Source organism: Ochlerotatus camptorhynchus, unplaced genomic scaffold (assembly GCF_037179485.1).
Source record: "Ochlerotatus camptorhynchus isolate MF236.1 unplaced genomic scaffold, CSIRO-AGI_Acam_v1.1 ptg000045l, whole genome shotgun sequence".
NCBI classification, from domain to species: Eukaryota; Metazoa; Arthropoda; class Insecta; order Diptera; family Culicidae; genus Ochlerotatus; species Ochlerotatus camptorhynchus.
Window position 1 is genome coordinate 421,105 of NW_027040536.1, and position 20,198 is coordinate 441,302.

The 20,198-nt window shown below is 38.9% G+C and overlaps 1 protein-coding gene across 3 annotated transcripts in view; it reads right to left on the minus strand.

Annotated features, from left to right (window-relative positions):
• Positions 1 to 20,198, minus strand: part of klar (klarsicht) — a 607,418-nt gene that overhangs the window by 42,648 nt on the left and 544,572 nt on the right. For all 3 annotated transcript variants that reach the window (XM_065238463.1, XM_065238456.1, XM_065238451.1), the window contains exons 5-7: positions 15,109 to 15,459; positions 14,827 to 14,949; positions 13,766 to 14,752 (exon numbers count right to left, since the gene is read on the minus strand). In XM_065238463.1, coding sequence (XP_065094535.1) covers positions 13,766 to 14,752; positions 14,827 to 14,949; positions 15,109 to 15,459 — 1,461 coding nt within the window. The remainder of the gene's footprint in view (positions 1 to 13,765; positions 14,753 to 14,826; positions 14,950 to 15,108; positions 15,460 to 20,198) is intronic.

The following is a 20,198-nucleotide window of genomic DNA, read 5'->3' on the forward strand; positions in this document are numbered from 1 at the left end:
CCTGGACCCTACCTATCGACCCATCAACTCATTAACCGGAGACCAACGGCTTTACTTCCCTTCAGTAGGAAGGCGTGATCTGAGATGTTATGCCTCAGAACATCCCGGAGGCGCCGACTGGGTTTGAACCGAGGCCTGCTGGGATGAGAGGTAATAACGCTTACCACTACAACACCAGTGCCGCTGACCAGAGGGATAAATTCATATGCAAAATTTTCACCTCCAATTATGCAAAGGGAAAAAATCATAAGAAAAAGAGCAGGGGTTTCAATTTGAGACCTTCATATGAATAAAATTACATAAAATTACAAATAATAAACATTTCAAATATAAGCTATAATATAGCCAGCTAAGATGCAAGGGGACACAACACATTTTTCAAAAAAGTCAATAGCGTTTTTCGTTTTCGTTTTCAAACACAGAAGGGAGTCTTAGGGCCAGGTCTCCAGTGAAAAATCACTGTCCATACAGCACCAGGGTAGAGATATAGATTTGACATCACAAAATAATAACAACAGGGGTCAAATGAATTCTGCTTTGAAATGCCGATAGCAAGGAAAGTTATTGAATATAGGGAGTCAAAGAAACCTGTCGTCGACATTTTGGGATCCAATATGGTGGCCATCGAGTCAAGAAAAATTGTCAAATACTCTACAATATGAGTATTTCCGAAAAGGAAACGACGTGTAGAGGGTTTTATTGAACCGATTGCCGCCATCTTGGATTTCAAAATGGCATCTGACATCGATTTCCGGTCTCTACATGTCATCTCCTAACCGAAAATACCCATGTTGTAGGGTATTTGACAGTTTTTCTTGACCCGATGGTCACCATCTTAGATTCCAAAATGGCGTCTGACATCGATTTCCGGCCTCTACACGTCGTTCCCTATCTGGAAATACCCATATTGTAGGGTATTTGACAGTTTTTCTTGACCCGATGGACACCATCTTGGACTCCAAAATGATGTCTGGCATCGATTTCTGGCCTCTACACGTTGTTCCCTTTCCGGAAATACCCGTATTATAGGGTATTTGACAGTTTTTCTTGAACCGATGGCCGCCATCTTGGATTCCAAAATGGCATCTGACATCAATTTCCGGCCTCATCCCTTTTCCGGTTCCTGTTCCTGTTCTCACACTGCACAGCAACATCTTATATGGACAAGCTTTCGATACATAACATATTAAGGAAGTTCATGTACACACTAGCGCCGCGTAGTGTGAGAGTTCTGCACTAATATGATCATCCGAAAGGACTTAGTCACCTGAACAACTTTGCTGAAGACAGTAACCTTCTATATGGCCAGGTTCTCGAGATACAGCTTATACAGGAAATTCACTTGCACACTAGTGCCACGTAGTGAGCGTGTTATGAACTAATATGACCATCATCCGAAAAGACTTGATCACCTGCACAACTTTGCTGAAAACAGCAACTTTCTATATGGCCAGGCTCTCGAGATACAGTTTATATAGGAATTGCACATGCACACTAGCGCTGCGTAGTGACAGAGTTCTGAACTAATATGGCCACCATCCGAAAAGACTTGGTCACCTGAACAACTTTGCTGAAAACAGTAACTTTCTATATGGCCAGGATCACGAAATATTCTATGTTGGAAATATGATCCATATATTATAGCGCCCGTCATAAGTAAGATAAAAGTGAAGCGCCTCTAGCGGCGTAGTTCCCAATTTAACCTTAATCCAATGGCACAGGCTTGTTGGTCTAACCCAGTACAGCAACTTTGTCCAAGACAGTATAGCTTTATGTATTGAAACAAATGAGATAATCCACTACAGCCCCCATTAGTGAAAATCCCATAAGCTGTGGGTATCCTTATTCGCGGTTCCTTATTCACGCCCCCGTTACCCCGGCAATAAGGATTCCTGACTGTATACCCAAGGGGTAGGTCACTCAGCACTGTGAGCCAAAAACACAGTAGGGCACACCATGGCTCACTCATTGGCACTGTTTGGCACCCAAGGTACATATTTTATGTGATCTCTAAAGTAACTGGCATCGCTGCATTATTTTTTTCTGCGCATGCGCAGTGAGGATGTGTCAAAATTTGATTGTTGACACAAACAATTTTCGGTATCTGCAACAAATAATTTCGCCGGAGCCTCCAACTCACCCTTACTGCTATGATCCGCAACCGGAGCAACGGAAGATGCCGACATCACGACGACGATTGGGTGGATTTAATAAATAAAACCAACGCAGAAGTGCAGAAACTGCCACGGAATTCAGTTTATGCACTTCTGTATTGACTTCCAGATGTTTCACGGATTTCACTAACATTGCCTGTTGTAGTGCTCCAGACATAGATACACTTCCGGCACACAACCAGAACCACCAACCAGCGGAATCACCAGGAAGGATTTAATGCTCAACCTGGACTAGTTCAGGATTGATTAAAATAGATTAACTCAGAGGCGTCGCGTGCCTCATTTGTTTACCCGTGCACCAAACTTTGTTCGTTATACATAGTTTACCACCAAATATTAGTTTTGACGTAGGACTACGTCTGTGATTTCTATATGGGGGTACACTTTGTGAAAACTGAAAATGGAACATGTAACAAAATTATGAAAGATTTTGAACGTTAATAACTCAGCTTCCCCTGAAGCAGTTTCAATAATTTTAACACCAATCGATCAGAAATATTTCTACGCATCTTTTTTTTTAAATGTCATGTGCAGCTGTTGCTATGATAATTAAAATTATCACCGATTGCATGCGAAAAGCGATTTCCCTAACACAGATTTCAAAGTTGAATTTCATTCGGTCTCACCAAACGCTGTTTATTCGTGCTCTTCGTGAGTCGCTGTGGGCCATCTATGTCAAGCGCGTCATACTAAAGACTATAAACAGAGAGAACCCCGCTAACATTCCTATTCCCACACAAAACACAAGCTCCTACTGCAGTTAACAAATAACATTTATTATATAAGACCACTTAGTCCTGCGTCACAATTTTAAGATAATCCCAAGGGAATTGAATTCTGAATTTTGAGCATAGACATTACACTGATGCAAAATTTGAAATTTTCGCTCCACAGTGCTTAAACGGTTCCAAATTGGGTCCTGCTTAGCCTCCCAGAAATTGAACTTCTTTAGAACTGAACTGACTTCGCACAAACCATTTCAAGTTTATATGGGCATTACTATGGGAAAACTTATGTTTTTGTTCATATGTATCTAACAATTCACCACATCACTATGCTTTGAAAATGATAGCAGTGATTGTAGAAAATTTTCCCAGCTACAACTTTGTTGAAACCCACTTTTCAATCAAATTTAAGGAACAAAAGTTATTAATGATTCAAGTCACTGATGCCTTATGATTATGCTCATTCAACTGTTCAGCAGGCAACATTGGTGTTTCTGGTGAGAAGAATAGAGCACAAATATCATGGCTACTATGTCAGACTGCAGAATACAGTGTTGCTAACAGAACAGCTGCTTGATCATGCCATAAGATTATCAATCTCTTAAACAATTAATAACAATTTAATTTGACATTTGGCTGAAAAACGATATTCCGCAAAGTTGTAGCTTAGAAAAATTCCCATAAGAATAGTTATAGAACTTTTCGAAAAATCAATATGGAAAATGCCTAGTAGACAATGAACAAAAAGTTTGGTTTTCCCATAGTAATTTTCATATAAACTTCAAATGGTTTGTGCCAAGTCAGTTTCTTACCAAATGAGTTTAAATTTTGGGAGGCTAATCAGGACCTGATTTGAAACCGTTTGAGCACTGTGGAGCGAAAATTTCAAATTTTGCATCAGTCTATTAGACATTATGAGGCAAATTTCTAAGGAATTCTGAGGATACTACGGTGGTAATTTAAAAAAAAAATCAAAAGAGAGTTCCAAGGTAATTATGAGTAGGATTTCAAAGAATTAATGGGAATTCTGAGCAGAACTAAAAAGGAATCCATATGGTAATTCCATGGAGATTTCAGGAGAATACAAAGTGCATGCTGAGGAAAACTCCAAGTGTTTTTGTTTCAAGATTATTGTTCGGGGAATTGCTAGAATTATTAGTAAGATGAAGAACATTTCAGAGTGAATTCCGGGAGTGATCTGCAGAAGAGTTTCAAGAGTATTATGGAGGAATCAATTTTTCCACAAAACATTTCCATTTTCCCTGGACACAAAAAAAGGAAAAATAGAAATTCTGATGCTTAGATTTTTTAAGATTTCATGCTTAGAAAACTATATGATCCAAGATTTAGATAAAGGTTCAAGGTTCAGGGTGTTTTATTTAAAATTAAATCTTCCGGACATGGAGGGGGATATTAGGGAGAAGATTAGGGAACGTGATAAGTTTCAAGTTCCAAAACTAGCAAAATTTTTTGAAATGCCTAACTTTGAAATTAATACCACTGAAATTCGACGAAATAAAAATATAGTTCATATCATTTCTGTAGGCAAAAAACTTGCGGAATCGAATGGAAATGGTTTCATCATGGGGAGAATACAGGAAATTTGATTTTTTTTTGCTTTTCCTTCCTAAAAAATTTTTCCCTTGAGAATAAAATAGCAAACAAATTTTACTTCCTGTATTATCCCCATGATGAAACTATTTCCATTCAATTTCGCAGGTTGTTTACCTACAGAAATGATATGAACCATATTTTTGGATTGATTGATTGATTTATTTTTATTTAGGAGGCTTTCAGCCTGAGGCTGGTTCACCTATATTTTTGAAAATGATACAAAATGAAATGTATTTTTCATCCTGTTTTGGACTTCATTCTTCTAAATCTGGGATTTTAACACTTTGAAAAGTTTCTGGTAGTTCGAAACTTTGATGAGGCTTAGATATTTTATGAGATCTTAGACATAACACAATGTTAAACTTCAACGTTCAATGGTTTTGATTGTAAACTTGATCTTTTAAAACTGATTGTCATGCCTTAAAAACGTGTGTGGAAATAACCCGAGCAAAGTCGATGAAAGCAAATCTATATTAAAGTTTGCAGTTCCTATCATAATGAAAACTCATTTTGATTTCAATTGTCACGACTTTAGTCTGATATCATATTGTGCTTTCATTATGCAGTCAAGACTTTTTAAATGAAAGCAACTTAACTTGAAGTTCTGCTGTTAACGTCTTGTTTAAAATTTAATTTAAGCTCATCTGTCGTTGAACTAACGCTTATTGTTTATTTGTTTTGTTTAAACACATTTTAGATCATTCGTAATTTTCCCAGGGTGAACTTTGAGCTCAAGTCTTTCAGGGTGAGAATCATGGATGCTTACGATTTACGCCAGGCCCGTATTCATTTAAACATTATGAATGCAAAATCAGAAATCAAATTGATTTCATTGAAAGCAAGATTAGTTTTCCGTTTGATTCAACAGTGTAAAAGTTTGCTCTCATTTTTGCTGTGTTAACCGTTAAGTCAACCAAAATGAGATCAACTGGAGTATTCAAAATAAGTTACATCATAACAGTAAATTTTGATTTCAATTTGATCTCCAGCTTTGCTCGGGAAAGTAGTTGCTTTACCAAAAATAACATAATGTTTATCGCATCTAGAAAACAACTTTCATGTTTATAGAAAATTATCCAAAAAGTTCTGGAAAAATCTGGAAATCTCAGGAAATTTTATTTAGCAAAATGAGTGGACACCCTGCATAAGAACCAGCTGAAATGTTACTTCAATTTCATTAAATAAACTCACAAGATAAGACTCCAATATAAAAGTTTAAACTTCAAGCATCTTAATCAAGGTTTCAAATACTCATTTCAGCTAAAACTATGTTTTTTTTTTTTAATTATGAAATAGTTAGATGCTATGATCATATTTTGAATTGGTAAGATACAAGAAGAGGTTGCAAAGAATGTGTTTCGACATATTAAACCTGATTATTTCACTTCATGAGAGTCACAATCAGCGATTTGTCACACACTCACTCATTCACTTACTAAGCGATCAGCAAATCGCTGATTGTGACTCATAGAAAGCAAAATTTACAGGTTTTATGTTTCAAACGCATACTGTGTAACCTCTTCTTGTAAGTTCAAAGTAAAACATGTCATCATACCATCTTTTGGTTTTATTATTCCGAAAAACATTATTTTAGCTGAAATGAGTAATTGCTACCTTGATCTTAATCATTCTGTACTGGTCATTATACTTCAACATATTTTGCTATTAATAATGGAAAACAGGATAAAACAGGGGGAATTCTAAAAAAAACTGGAAGATTTCAAACATTAACTGTTTGACTGGATGCGTCCAAAAAAACTGGAAGAATCTAGTTTAAACTTGAATGTTGGCATCACTGCATAATACTGCATAAAATCATAATACACGATCAAAAGAAAATCGTGATATTTTGTTCCTAAAAATTACCATAAACAATTCGCACCATTATTCCGCAATTTTTGAATAGCGCCAAATAAATTCCTCATTTTTTTACGATTTCACATCAGTCCCTTCGCGATTTTTGCAACACCATTTAATGGTTTATGCGATTTTCACGACTGAAAGTTCAAATCTGCAAAAATCGTAATTTGCTTCATCCACGCCTGTATTTAGAATAGCGATAGAATGATTTAATCTAACAGCAGATATGAACCAGGCGACGGTTGAAAATTTCTTTAATAAAGAAAGATAAGATAAGATAAGATAAGATGAATCTAACTAGAATCGTCAAATTTTAAAGTGAATTGCGGCAAAACCCGCCGGTATCACACGTGCCTTTATATAAACGTACTATGACGTGGTAGTCGCTGGAGTGAGGCAAGGATGTATTCTATCACCGCTACTGTTCCTCATCGTAATCGACGAGATAATGGTTGGTGCGATCGACCGTGTGCCGAACCGTGGGTTGCTCTGGCAGCCTATTACAATGGAGCATCTAAACGACCTAGATTTGGCGGATGACGTTGCTTTAGTATCACAACGGCGTTCTGACATGCAGAGTAAGCTCGACGATCTCGCCGAACGCTCCTCAGCGACAGGTCTCAACATCAACGTCAGCAAGACTAAATCGTTGGATATCAACACGGGAAATCCATCCAATTTTACGGTAGCTGGTCAGGAAGTGGAGAAGGTTGAAAGTTTCCAATATCTTGGCAGCCAGATAGCGTCGGACGGCGGAACCAAGAGTGACATAGGTGCACGGATCAAGAAGGCAAGGGCTGTTTTTGCGAGTTTACGAAACATCTGGAAGTCAAATCAGATTAGTCTCCGCACGAAGATCCGAATTTTCAACTCTAACGTGAAATCTGTACTGCTGTACGCTAGCGAAACATGGTGCGTATCAGCGGAGATCACACAGAAGCTGCAGGTGTTCATCAACCGATGCCTGCGGTATATAATTCGTGCTTGGTGGCCTCACAACTGGATTTCGAATGCCGAGCTCCATCGACGGTGTCACCAGAAGCCGATATCGACAGAAATTCGGGAACGTAAGTGGAGGTGGGTTGGCCACACTCTACGGAAGAGCGGAAATGAAATCTGCAAACAAGCGCTGGATTGGAATCCAGCCGGACATCGCAGCAGAGGCAGACCCAGGGGCTCATGGCGGCGAAGCCTAAACAAGGAGATTAAGCAAGTCGACCGGAATTTGACCTGGGCCCAGGTCAAGGCGAAAGCAAACAATCGCCCAGGATGGAGATCTTTCACGTTGGCCCTTTGCGCCAGGGATGGCGCTCAGGACACTTAAGTAAGTAAGTAAACTATGACGTGGCTAAGAAATGAATGAAAAGAATATGTGATACCATCACTTTGGGCCACTGTCTTGGTTTCCCATGCAAGCCTACAGCATGATATTAAGCTCTCACACCTTTGGCAAGGTGCTTAAGAATGGTCAAATGGTCAAAACCGAAAATATTTTTATGAAAATGTGTTCACTGTACTCCACTTGCCAAGCTGAATACAGCGACCACATTTTCATTATCCGAACTTATGTTTAAAAAGGGAAAAACCTGAATTAATCCACCAGTGGTGAGATCTGATGTTTCTTACTAAATCAAATTTTGAGCAACTTCATGACAGTCACACCGTCATTTATCTTATTTTTGAATTCTGATGTATCGCATGATGAGTTTTGGAGTATAGTTAAATACGCTATGAGAAGGGTCTTAAATTAGTCAAAAATAGGCTACGTCATTTATGGATGTCAGTGTTCACTCGGCTGTCGACAGAAGCAGGCCACTCTTGATGTGTGTCACGCGAGCAGTTCTTTCAGTCGATGCGTCGTCGACTTTGGAAAGCAACCGTTTCGTGATGAGTGTGTGAGTGATGACCACGTTTTGCGTCCATTGCTGCAATGGAAGCGCTCTGATCCTCTTTGGCGAATCTGCCATACAATGAAACCACTGGAAGCGGCTCCCATTCTGGTGGAGGAGGCTTATTGCATAGCGGAAGATAAAATATTTATTGTGTTATACCTTTTGACAATAGTTTTAACACAGACAAACAGACATAACACATTGAATATTTCTTACTGTAATACATCGTCGCTAAAACATTACAGCCATCTGTTGAGTACACTGTGGTTGGCACTACGCTGAACAGATGGCGGTAGTGTGTAAACGTCAAACGCAAGGGAATTGACTATGCGCGCCACAGGTGGTGGTACTACCAACTACGATACTTTTAAATTGACCGTTAAATGCTTGTTCGATGAACAACTAGCGAGTGTTATGTCTGTTTGTCTGTGGTTTTAAGATGTATTGTATAGTGAACAAGAATACTCGGCTCTGTAAAGTTAATTCCGTTGAGCCTTATCAAATGAATTAATAAACAAACAAAAAATTATGGATGTTCCTTAACCATAAATAGGCCAGTTCCTCGAGGCAGCACCATACTTTGCAAGTGGCGAAGGTGGCATATTCGCAACCCAAAAAATCCTCAGGGGCGGAAAAATTACTCGATTAGCAAATACTTTTGCCAAGTGAGATTAGGTAGCCCTCATGTTCAGTGAGTTGCCTGAGTTTCAACGCAGTTCCCATATTTGTTTTCTAAGAAAGCTTTCAGGAAAGTTCTGCGACTTTCAAGGAAGTTCTGAGAACTTTAGAGAAGTTTAGCGAACATCAGGGAACTTCAGTGAAGGTTCTGCAAACTTAAACGACGTTTTTGACAGTTTTGTAAACTTTAGTTAAGAAGATGTGTAAAGTTTTGCGAATTCCAGTGAAATACGGCGAACTTCAAAGAGATTCTAACAGCTTCAAACTTATTTAAGTTCTGAACACTGTTTTGTTTAGGATTTTCACTGGAACCAATTTAGAAAATCTTGGACGATATTGGACAATGCTTTCATCGCTAATTTAGAGCTGATTACTCACTGATTTTTCTTATATGCGCCCTCCACCCACCTCAAATCATTGCATTGTATTATATGAATACATAAGTGCATGTAAACATAATTTATAATTCGTTTCATAAGAAACAGTAAGTCGGATGGAGGAGGGGTTATATTTTTCTTCAACAAAAGCTCTCATCAAATCCAATGAGTATTTTCAAGGGCGTAGCCAGGTTTCGAGCTAGAAAAGGAGCGAAAAAAATTGTCTATGGAAAATTTGGACGAATGCCATTTCACCGAACGCCATACGGTCGTTAGCCTTTGTGTTGCTGGGTTTGGGGCCCCCCTCTGGCTACGCCTACGAGTATTTTGAAATAATGGTTGGCGGGCAAAGAACAAACAACCCTAGAAAGGTTCTGGAGAATATTAAAAGATATTTCTTTAGCTCTCGCAGTTTTCTTGGAGTTCTTCAAATTTTCAAAAGGTCTCAGGACTCCACGGTCCCACAATTGTCCAGATGTTCATAAAGCAGCCTCGGTACTGTTTTGAAGTTTACGTGACTTCCATAAAGATGTATAAACTTTCGAAAATTTATCAAGACTCTAAAAGTGAAATTCTCTGAACTTCTCTGCAGTTTTAAAGCTCCAACAATTTTTTTAAGTTCATGAAACTGTCTTGAAATTCCCGCAATTAAAAGTTTCCGAAAGTTTCATGCTCACGGAACTTGCTTTAAACTCATGAATCTTCCCTAAACATCACTAAACCTCTCTGAAGTTTCCTCAATTCGTGTTCGTGGATCTTTCCTGAAGTTGCCGCCATTTTGCTGACGTAGTCAGTACTTCCCTAAAAATATTTGCAATTTCCCTGAAGTTAATAGAATTGCTTCCGATTTTCTCGGAACTGGTCTTTAGTACTTGAGATTCTCCTAAACTATTGGGAACTGTACTTTCTTGGCGTTCTTTGAACTTCTGTGAAATTCCAGGAATTATTCTATAGTTATCTAAACTTCTAAGAAGTTCTTTGGGCTTCCTGATACAAAGATATTATTTTTCAGAGAGTGTACCCCATTAGGCATACGGACGTTAGGCATAAAGTAATTAGGCATAATGGACGTTAGGCATAATATACGTTAGGCATAATGGACATTAGGCATAACATACCTTGCTGCTGTGCAACTCTAGAAACCTGTTTCGAGCATGGTAAACAATGCTTAAATTAGGCTAAGCGTTGAATAAAAAATGATACACGTTAAACAAATATAGTTGCTTATTAAGCACAGTTTGGAATCCATTATTTATCATATCATAAGTGACGTAGCTACATATTTACTTAGATCCAAGATTAGTAGCGATTGCGGTTAAGTAGTCTGTCAATGAAAACTCAGCATAGTTTTGAACTATAAAACGAAAACAAAAAAATCACACATTAGTTGTAATATATTCTTACACACATATTGCAATTGTCAAAGAAGAAAAGGTTTTCCTCAGAGAACAGCTCATGAAATAAAGAATGGTGAATTCTGTGATTTTTCATTCAATAACAAAAAACATACCTGCTGCGCCCAGGATTTCCTGCCAAACTTTTCGATTCAACGATTCTGTTTTTGTTGTCATCAGAATGAAAACTAGCGGAACCGTCTGCTGATGTGAGGGAGCGATGCTTCCATGAACAGTGACGAGTTGCCGACACAAACAAGGAACCGTGGCAAACTTACCATCTGTAACCCAATACTTTGCCTGTCCAAGACGTCGCAAGTTTTCATGAGTTCCAAAAATTAAGGCACCGAAGTCAGCAATCAATAGACGATCCCCATCATCATCCTTCTGGAATTCATCGGGTAGATTATGCCTAACGTCCATTATGCCTAACGTCCTTTATGCCCAACGCCCATTATGCCTATCGTACATTATGCCTAACGTCGTGTACCCTTTTTCATAGGCGATTTCATCTTCTTTGAAATAACATCATATTGTCGAAATGATTGAACATCGCCTCTCTCTAGCTCGTAACCTGGCCTTGCATCCAGATATTAAAGTACCGTAATCCAGGGTGAAATTGATCATTATGGGTTGCGTTTTTAGTTGTTACGAAGAAAAATTTCGGTGATAGACTTCAAGAGATAACTTTATAGCATTTCATCATGAACCTCCATGAGATTGCTCCTACCCATAACAAAAAGTAGATTTTACTGCATAAATATTAAAATTTTATTTTACTGACGTTTAAAAAGCTCATTCTTTTGGTCGTTTTTAAAATAAGGATGGTCCTCAAATTATTGTTATAGAAAAAACTTTTATATTTTTGTAAATTAAAACGCATGTTGTTCAGCAAAGATGATTTCAAGCAACTTTGCTGAAGAAATATTTTTTATATCTCTTACCGTTCTCATTTTGAAGCAATTTTTCAGAATTGACTTAGGGTGGTTAGCTCTAACTTGTTTTTTTTTTCGTGAAAGACATTTTCAGATAATTGCTAGGGTTTGGTGAAATACACATTTTTGTCCAAAAAAGGAAATTGATATCTTTTATCATTTACGAGATACCACCCGTTCTTTGAAGAAAAATATGAAAATTTAGCCCTCAAATGTGTCCGATCACGGACACTGGAGATGGTGTGGCAATCCTCGGCTCGGAGGATTCCAGCTGATTTGGCCAATTCCCCCTGTGGGAATGCCAACAGGAACACAACGAAAAGCTCGACTGAAATCCAACTCAACTCATAGCCCTGAAAAGGACTGTTTTGGCTTCGGCTTGTCCAAAGAGGAAAAAACGAGAATGAATTAAAACTTTCAACGGCGCTATATTTCGGTGTTTGCTTTACAAAGCTTGTGGACTGTATGATCGCGACGCGCAAAATGCGTCGCTTTAAATGTGTTTGGCTTTCTTCTTCTTGATATTGCATTCATTCATTTCTCCTTCATTCATAACCAATCAGCACTCGCTGCACGCTCGTTGGTTTGTGGTCGGTCGGTCGCTCGTCGCTCGGTCGGTGCTGCTGCTTGCATGCTCGTGCCAAGCCAGCGGCAGCGTAAGTAAATGATCAAAGCTTGTTTTTCAGGGTCTTGATACAAATTACACATGTAGCACATTAGGGTTAGTTTCGGAAACCGATTACCCGCGGTCGCCTCGGGGTTAGTAGAGTTTTAAAGGATTGGGTAAGTGGTTAGGGCGATTACACAAAACAACTACTACTACTATTTCTACAACACATTACGTTCGCTTCAATCGCGAACAAAATGGTTGATGTAAAAAAAGCTAACTTTACAATTTTTGAAAATAAAGACACACGTTCTTCAGCAAAGTTGTAGCTGTGAGATACTTTCAACCTCTTTTGCCAAAAACAGAAACATTTTTTTTTAACTCGTAACGTTCTCATTTTAGAGCAATTTTTCTGAATTAACTTTTAATGTTTTTAAAACTTAAGTGCAATTTGATAAATGATAACCCAAGTAACACAAATTCATAGGATTATGTTGAGTAAACTGCTATACAACCAAAACCAGTCATACAATGGTTATATAAACTGTTATAGAACATGTGTGTTGCTTGGAAACGGTTAGAGATAGAAACAATGTTCAGTTAAGTTGCTTGAAATCATCTCAGGTATAGCTTTGCTAAACAACATGCGTCTTAACATTCAGACAAAAAAGTTAGTTTATCTATATCAATAATTTGAGACGAACCCTAATTTTAAAACCAGTCAAAAGAAGGAACGTTGAAAATTTTTACAGAAGACACTAAGCCTAACTTGTTTAGTTCATTCAGTATTATGAAAATGTGGGTAATTATCTAAAATTTGCATTGAAGAACTCGGTTTTGGCCAAAATAACTATGGGACCGACATGCGGAAAGCGGCAGTATTGTCTTGCTAAATTCCTACCGTGGACCACTGTGGATTGTAGACCATTAACTGGATAGTGATATTTTTCATTAAACTAAGAGTTAATTAATCTGAATTGTTTAAAAAATTACGGTAAAATGGTTGCCATATTGAGAAAACTATGGGTTTCTGTGAAATGTCTGTGATTTTTAAAGAAATTGCCTACATATAGGTGCAACTATGCATTTTAAGAAACCTCTTTTGTAATTTCTGCTGATATACACTTCGCACAAGGATGTTAGCATCTGATTCGGATTCATGAAAACATTTGCTAGAAATGTTCTCGAAAGTTTGAGGCGTTGATCAATTTCATGCCATATCGATATTTACAAATTTAAGATTCCAAAAATGCCTTAACAATAAACAAAACACTCAATATGATAAGTAATCGAGCTGAACGATAAAGACCACATAACTTCTGATTTTAATATCATTAGTTAGTCAATTTCGTTTATTGTAGAAATACACTTCTCTATTTACATTTTTAAAGTGACCAAATTGCCCCCGGATTACAAGTTAAGCATAAAAGACTGTTAAGAAGACGCTAACCTCGCAACATTCATTTATGAATACATAAAAAAAAACCAAAAACATTCCAACCCACTCACCTTAGCCGAGTTCAGCGATCCGCTCTTGCCGTTACTGTCCACAGAATCCGTACTCTTGCCAAAGCTCCCGATCGAAGTCATCATCAGCGGCCGACTGCTCAGGTTGACTCCACCCAGCGATTGCTGCGTGAAATCCAGGCACTTTTTCGACTTTATCTCCTTCCCAACAGCCATGGTTCCACTCTGTTTCAACAATCCGTCCTGCATGCCGTCACCATCCGGTTTGTTTTCCTTTTCGTCCTCATCGCCCAGGGGAATCACCTCACCCGACGACTTGGCCTGATCACCGGAGCTACTATCCTGGCTGATTTCTCCTTCCGGACCGCCATCGTCGCCATTGTTGGTGTACACCCACTCGTCTCCTTCCGACGAGCTGGACGATTCTTCCGACTTGGTCCGTTCGCTGGAATCTTTATTCAGCTCCGAATCAGTGTCCAAATGCTTGAAGTAGAAGGTGGCACAGTTTTTCGACTTCCTAGTGGATCGATTGAACTTGGCCTCGCTTGTCTTGCTGCGTTTCTGTTTGCCACTGCCATTTTGCTTCGGCGAAGGGCTTTTCTTGATTAAGGGGTTAGAGTTTTCATTGTTACTGCTGCTGCTGTTGTCGTTGTTGTTGTTGATCAAGTCCTGTGCGGTGGCTTCCCGGATAATCCCATCGATAATGTCCTCGCCGGATAGCTTTCCGCATGTGTCCTTGGCACCGATCAGCGTTGCAGAGGAATTTGCCGTACTGTTGCCGTTGGTAATCGTTTTAGTCGATAGATTTTGTATGTCCGCTGCTTCCATCATAGGGTTCGCTTCGCTCGGTAGTAATAGTTTCGCGGCGGATGAAGGGGGTGTCGACGGCGTGTTCGTTGTGGCCGTCGTAGACGATGTTGGGCTCTGGTGGTGGTAGGTGATAATTTTCGGTACAATTTCACAATCACTACCCTCGGAATCGGCATCGAAACCAGCGTTCGAGAGCTTCTTGCCTTTAACCCATTCTTCCTGCAAAAGGTTTGTGAAATAGAGGAGGTATTAGTTTGATATAATTTTAAGAAAATTAGACCAGATGAACTTACGCCACTCAAACACTCATTCTGCAGCGAAGCGGACGATTTTGATTTCACACTGGAGCTGAGTCGAGCTAACTTATTGACCGGCTCTTCATCCGTATCCGAAAGACTAGCGTTGTTATCAGAGCTCTGTGGAAAGGGGTAAATCAATGGAAGTCGGGTGTTATCATCTAATTACTGTTGTTTACCGCAGCAATATCGATTAAGCATGGGCGTATACAGGATTAGTACTACAGTACATCCCTGTGTACGCCTCATGGCCTGTAAACAATCCACTCACACACTTACCGAGGTTTTATTGTCCAACAGTCCCTCCAACAGACACCGAATTTCATACGCCTTCAAATACAGCAGATAGTAGCGTCTCTCGAGTCCTTTGATGACGCTATTCTCCTTGGATTTGTTGCTGAGTCTACCGGAACAGTACGCACCGGACGTTCCTGGTTGGACGTCAACTTCCGGAGTGAGCGAGCCGGATCCAGACGGTGGTCCCCCGAGGTCTGAACTCGTAGTATTGATGGCCGAAGAAACTCCGGAGATGTTGCCGGAAAATTTGCTTGCCTTGGCCGCTTTCTTCTCGTAGGCACGAACACAGGCCGCTACTGCACGCGAGTTGGACTCTATTTCACGGTAGATTTCCTGTAATTGTGCGAAAAGAGAACCAGAAAACCAATTAGTGTGCTGTACTGTGCGCGATTCGATGGTTCGATGGGCTGTTGTTGCACATGTGCAAAGGCTGGCATAACAGAGAGAAGGTTGGAGTTGGGACGGATTCAATGGCCACGAAAGCTGGCGTCACTCGACTGATAGGGTGTTATCTTATTTTTATTTGCATAGTTGATTCCGCTAGGGCAGGAATTGCTGGAAAGCAGTGCTTCGAATAGAAGAGAGCATATGCGCCGAAGATTAGGCTAGACTGGAAAGCTTTGCAGGGTAAACAAGCCTATTGATAACGGGAGAAATTGTGACTAACTTGCTATTAGTACCTAGAGAAAGTAAGCCATACGACAATCGTATGAAAAATTTCACGAAAAAGTCGAGCAATAGAATACGTGAATTTGTATATGATGCAATAGTCCAACGATACGAATTAATTTTCAACGCTTGTTTTGAGTTTCTTAAGATTAATCATATGAATATCATGCGTCTAATTTCCCGAGTGGTTCACAATTTGTGATTCCCTTGTTTTGAAAGCTCTTGTAAAATTTGCGAAATGCAAAAACATGGTGAAATTGAATTCTTATATATTTCTGATCAATTTAAAAACCTCCTTTATCTTTGTAGCGTCTTTCCCTATACTGTAAAACCAACCAACAAATTTCCAACCATATGTTTGGCACTCAAACAAATAGCTCGCGAACCTGTACTAGTAAATGCTTTTTTAAATTGCACGTTTTTTAGAAATACAATTAAATTAAAAGTGCTTATTTTCAATTCTGGGGTGAAGTTGCTCAAGCAATAAATACTTGATTTGTGTTCACTTAAGAAGAATGTGTTGTTAACATTTCAACACAAGTTGTGAGTCTCGAAAAAAAAACGGCATATTTTGCTGTAAAATATTTAAAAAATTTGCCTAAATGTATGCAACTAACATCAGTTTTTGACATACAATCATTTGTATGATACTAAATCGTTCATTTTACCTAAATTCAATTTTAGATTCGGATTCAGCGACCGAAAATTAAGTAGAATAAGTATTTTGTTTCGAACAATGCACCAGAATCAGCGAATCCAAACACATAAAGCAACCAACGATACAGACAAAACGCTCGCTCTGTAACATAGCTCGATCCGAGTGGTAGAAGGATAATGATATATTGCTTGCCTGCTTTGTTGCAATATACACGGATGAGGACAAAGCTTTATATGAATCGAGAAAAGACATAACAAAAAAAATCCCATTAACACACGTGTATCATCTTCGGGTTTACATTGTGAAGCAGCTTGCCAACAATTTGCTCGTTTCCTTCTACCGCCCCGAGTGAGTTGTGCCGCACGGGCTGCTTGTCATGAAAAAGAACGAAGAAGATTATATCATTATTGCTTTCCACTTCTGAAGTAGCGTTATTGTTCGGTTCGTTGATCGCTTGTCATTTTGTCATTTGGAGATATTTTTGATTCCTTGACCAGAATAAATGCTAATACTGATAGTAATTTTAGGAACAGCTAAGAGTAGTTCCGGTGATATGTTCGCTGTTTCGGGAGTTAATCAACGGGAGCGTCAAAAAAATCAGTACTTATGAAGTTCTGCGAGATCTTGTAGAGCTCTAAGAATTTCGCATGATTTTGGATTGCAGAACTTAATGTGACACTGCAAACACTTTCGAAACTCTTCAAATTCTATGCACTCCCTTAATTCCCAGAATATCTAAATGCATGTGGAATTCGAGTTACACTAATTTATCCAGGATTTTTAGCAATCCGAGTGCTTTTGGAACTCCAATAATTGCCAGAGCTGTATAGTAACCAAACACTCGAAAACAAATCGCACATTTTCTAATAATGTACACATGGCTCTCATGTGTGAAATTCCGTCCAAAACATACAAATTATCCATTTCCTAGTTGCTCTTTGTGTACTAGTTGACTGTGATCTCACAGTCAGCAGTAGAACATTTTCCTCTTTCCTATTTGGAAACCCTCATAATTCTTACCGCATGTGCGCTAACAACCTATTTTGCAAACATTACTTACGTCGCATTCCATAGCAACTCTGTAAACTTTCCATCCTGGTCTTTAGTTAAAATAAATTCATTCCCAGTTAAGACTCCATAGGCGACTAACGTCAATTATAATATCCGAAGTCCAGTTCTGCCACAGATGCGAGAATTGTCAAAAAGTTCCACAGCTGCATAAGCCATCGAAATACCAAGAATTTCCGAAGCTTTGGAGCATTTTGAAACTCTCGAACAACTTTAGGAAATTCCGGAACTTCTGGATCTCCAGTAACCCTTGGAGCTCTAGGCAACCTCAATTTGATTACTTTAAATATATCCATGAACTCCACGAACTCTTAGCACTCTAAAACCCCTTAGAACTCCCGATAACTTCAAGAAACTTCCATAAGAAATGTAGGAACATTCTGATCGGTAAGAGGTTTAAAAACTGTTTTCGAACTCCAGCAATACCTCTAACACCCGAGAAATCTGTGAAGTTTTGGCACATGCAGGAGCTTCTTCATGATATCCTGAGCAACCCTTAAATGTCTTAAAACAGAAATCTGAAACTCTACGACTAAAAGAACCGCAAGAACTCTCAGAACACCAGGAGCTGAAAGAACTCTCTCTACAATGTCGCATTTGTGGTCATTGTAGACAGCTTTAGTCCGGGAGTTAGAAAGTGATTGCTCTATTGCAGATCCAGCAACCCATTTCAGAATGTCTGGAGAGTCACGCCCATTCCGAGGTTACTTTCACTTACAATAAGCTCCGCATGTATGTACTGCCCATAATCACATATCAGTCCCATTTTTGCTTGATTTCCTATCCATATGGGACTGTTATGCGATTATTGATAGGGTATTACCTCTATCAATTGGATATTAGTATTACACACACACTTCCAGTTTCAAAATGTTCTGTTGAATCCTGGCACGTATTTAGCTTATGTTTTTCTTTAATTGTAAAAAGTATTTGGACTGGTCTCACCATGTTAATTTGATGCTCCAATCCTTGCGTTCCGAAGTTTTGATTTTCTCTAAGCTTTGCATCTCATTCCTTGATGCACCTTTGTCGAAATACTTCCTTCAACGAACACGAATTTGCTTGCATTGCCGAGCATTTTTGCAAGCGAAAAACTTACTGATTCACGGCAACGTCGGCCACCGAATCACCACCCAAACTCGCGACCGACACATTATCAGCACGTTCCCGGGCTAATTCACCAACCGGAACGGTTTCAAACTCGCCCTCGGTGACGAATCTCTCAATAGAACTACACGCCGAAAGTATGGCATCCGAGCTCGGAAAACCGGGTTCCCGGGAGGCAATGAAAACCGACACCGAACAATGGAACTGAAGCTGCGTCGTAGATGTTGGAGGTTAGATTCAAGGTCAACCGAGTCACTCAAGGCAAAACACGATATATCACTAAATGATAACTTCATAAACACTTGAAACAAAATTTTAGCACACAATTTAACAAATAAATCAAAAAATGATTAATTCGCTAGCAAAAAATCCGCAGCAAAAGAAAAACACGTCAGCTTTCAAGTGTGGCCTACTGCAATCTCGGACAATGATCCAAGTTTGTGTCAGAATTTGGCCAGTTTGACTTACACCTCTTTTTAAAAATGGCGTATTCGATATTTTCAATATATTATAGCGCAAAAAAGGCTCATCTAATCGAAATTACGTCTGACACACAGTTGTAGGAATCTGGGATTGTCTTTTCAAAAAAAAAAAAAAAAAAAATACAAGCTTTAAAAAATCTCTATTTTTTGCCAAAGGCTTAAAAAAACTTCAATTACAAAAAAAAATCACATTTTAAGCTTGTTTTAACTTTTGTTAAAGTTAATAGAATAACGTTTATTAATATAAATTGACTGATAAATGTGAGTACGATTAAAAACATTCTAGTGTTATGTCTGTGTTTGTACTAATAGTTGATGTTCTACGATTTTGGTCAATTTTGAAGTGTCCACTGTGTCCATTTCAGAAAACCTAACATTTATGATTAGCTTTCAAATAAGTTTAAAAATCTTAATTTTTGTCGTTTTTAATCTTCTAAAATGTTCAAAACGATATCCTTGTTTGTTCTTCGCAATCCGGGGGCAACTTGACAACTCCAGTATATTGCCAGTGTACCCCGACAATTTGGGTGCTGGTGGTGCTGTCAAACTCACAAGTTTCAGAAGGGTTATCTGAATAGGGTGAATGCGGAAATGATGTACAATAAATAAAATCCAAGCTTAAAATTCATCTCATTGTCACGCGCCCACCAAACCGGAACGCGTGACCGACGTCAAAATTAACATTAGTCCAGTGATGCCAGTGAGAAATGTCGTTTTGATTTTCAGTCGTCTGTGATTTCTGCATGGGGGTACACTTTGTGAAAACCAAAAATGAAGCATGTAACAAAAATCTTAAAGATTTTGAACGCTAATAACTCAACTGCCCCTGGACCATTTTCAATAATTTTATCAACAATCGATCAGATATATTTCTACGCATCTGTCAAATTTAAGACATTATCATTTTTCAAAATTTCAATATTGAAATTGCACGAATGTGCAACTGTTGCTTTAAGCACCGATTGCTTGTGAAAAGCGATTTCCCTAACACAGATTTCAAAGATGAATTCCATCCGGTCTCACCAAACGGTGTTTATTCAATCACAGCGTGGTGAGTGGTGGTGTTCTCCAGTATACAACGAAGGGCC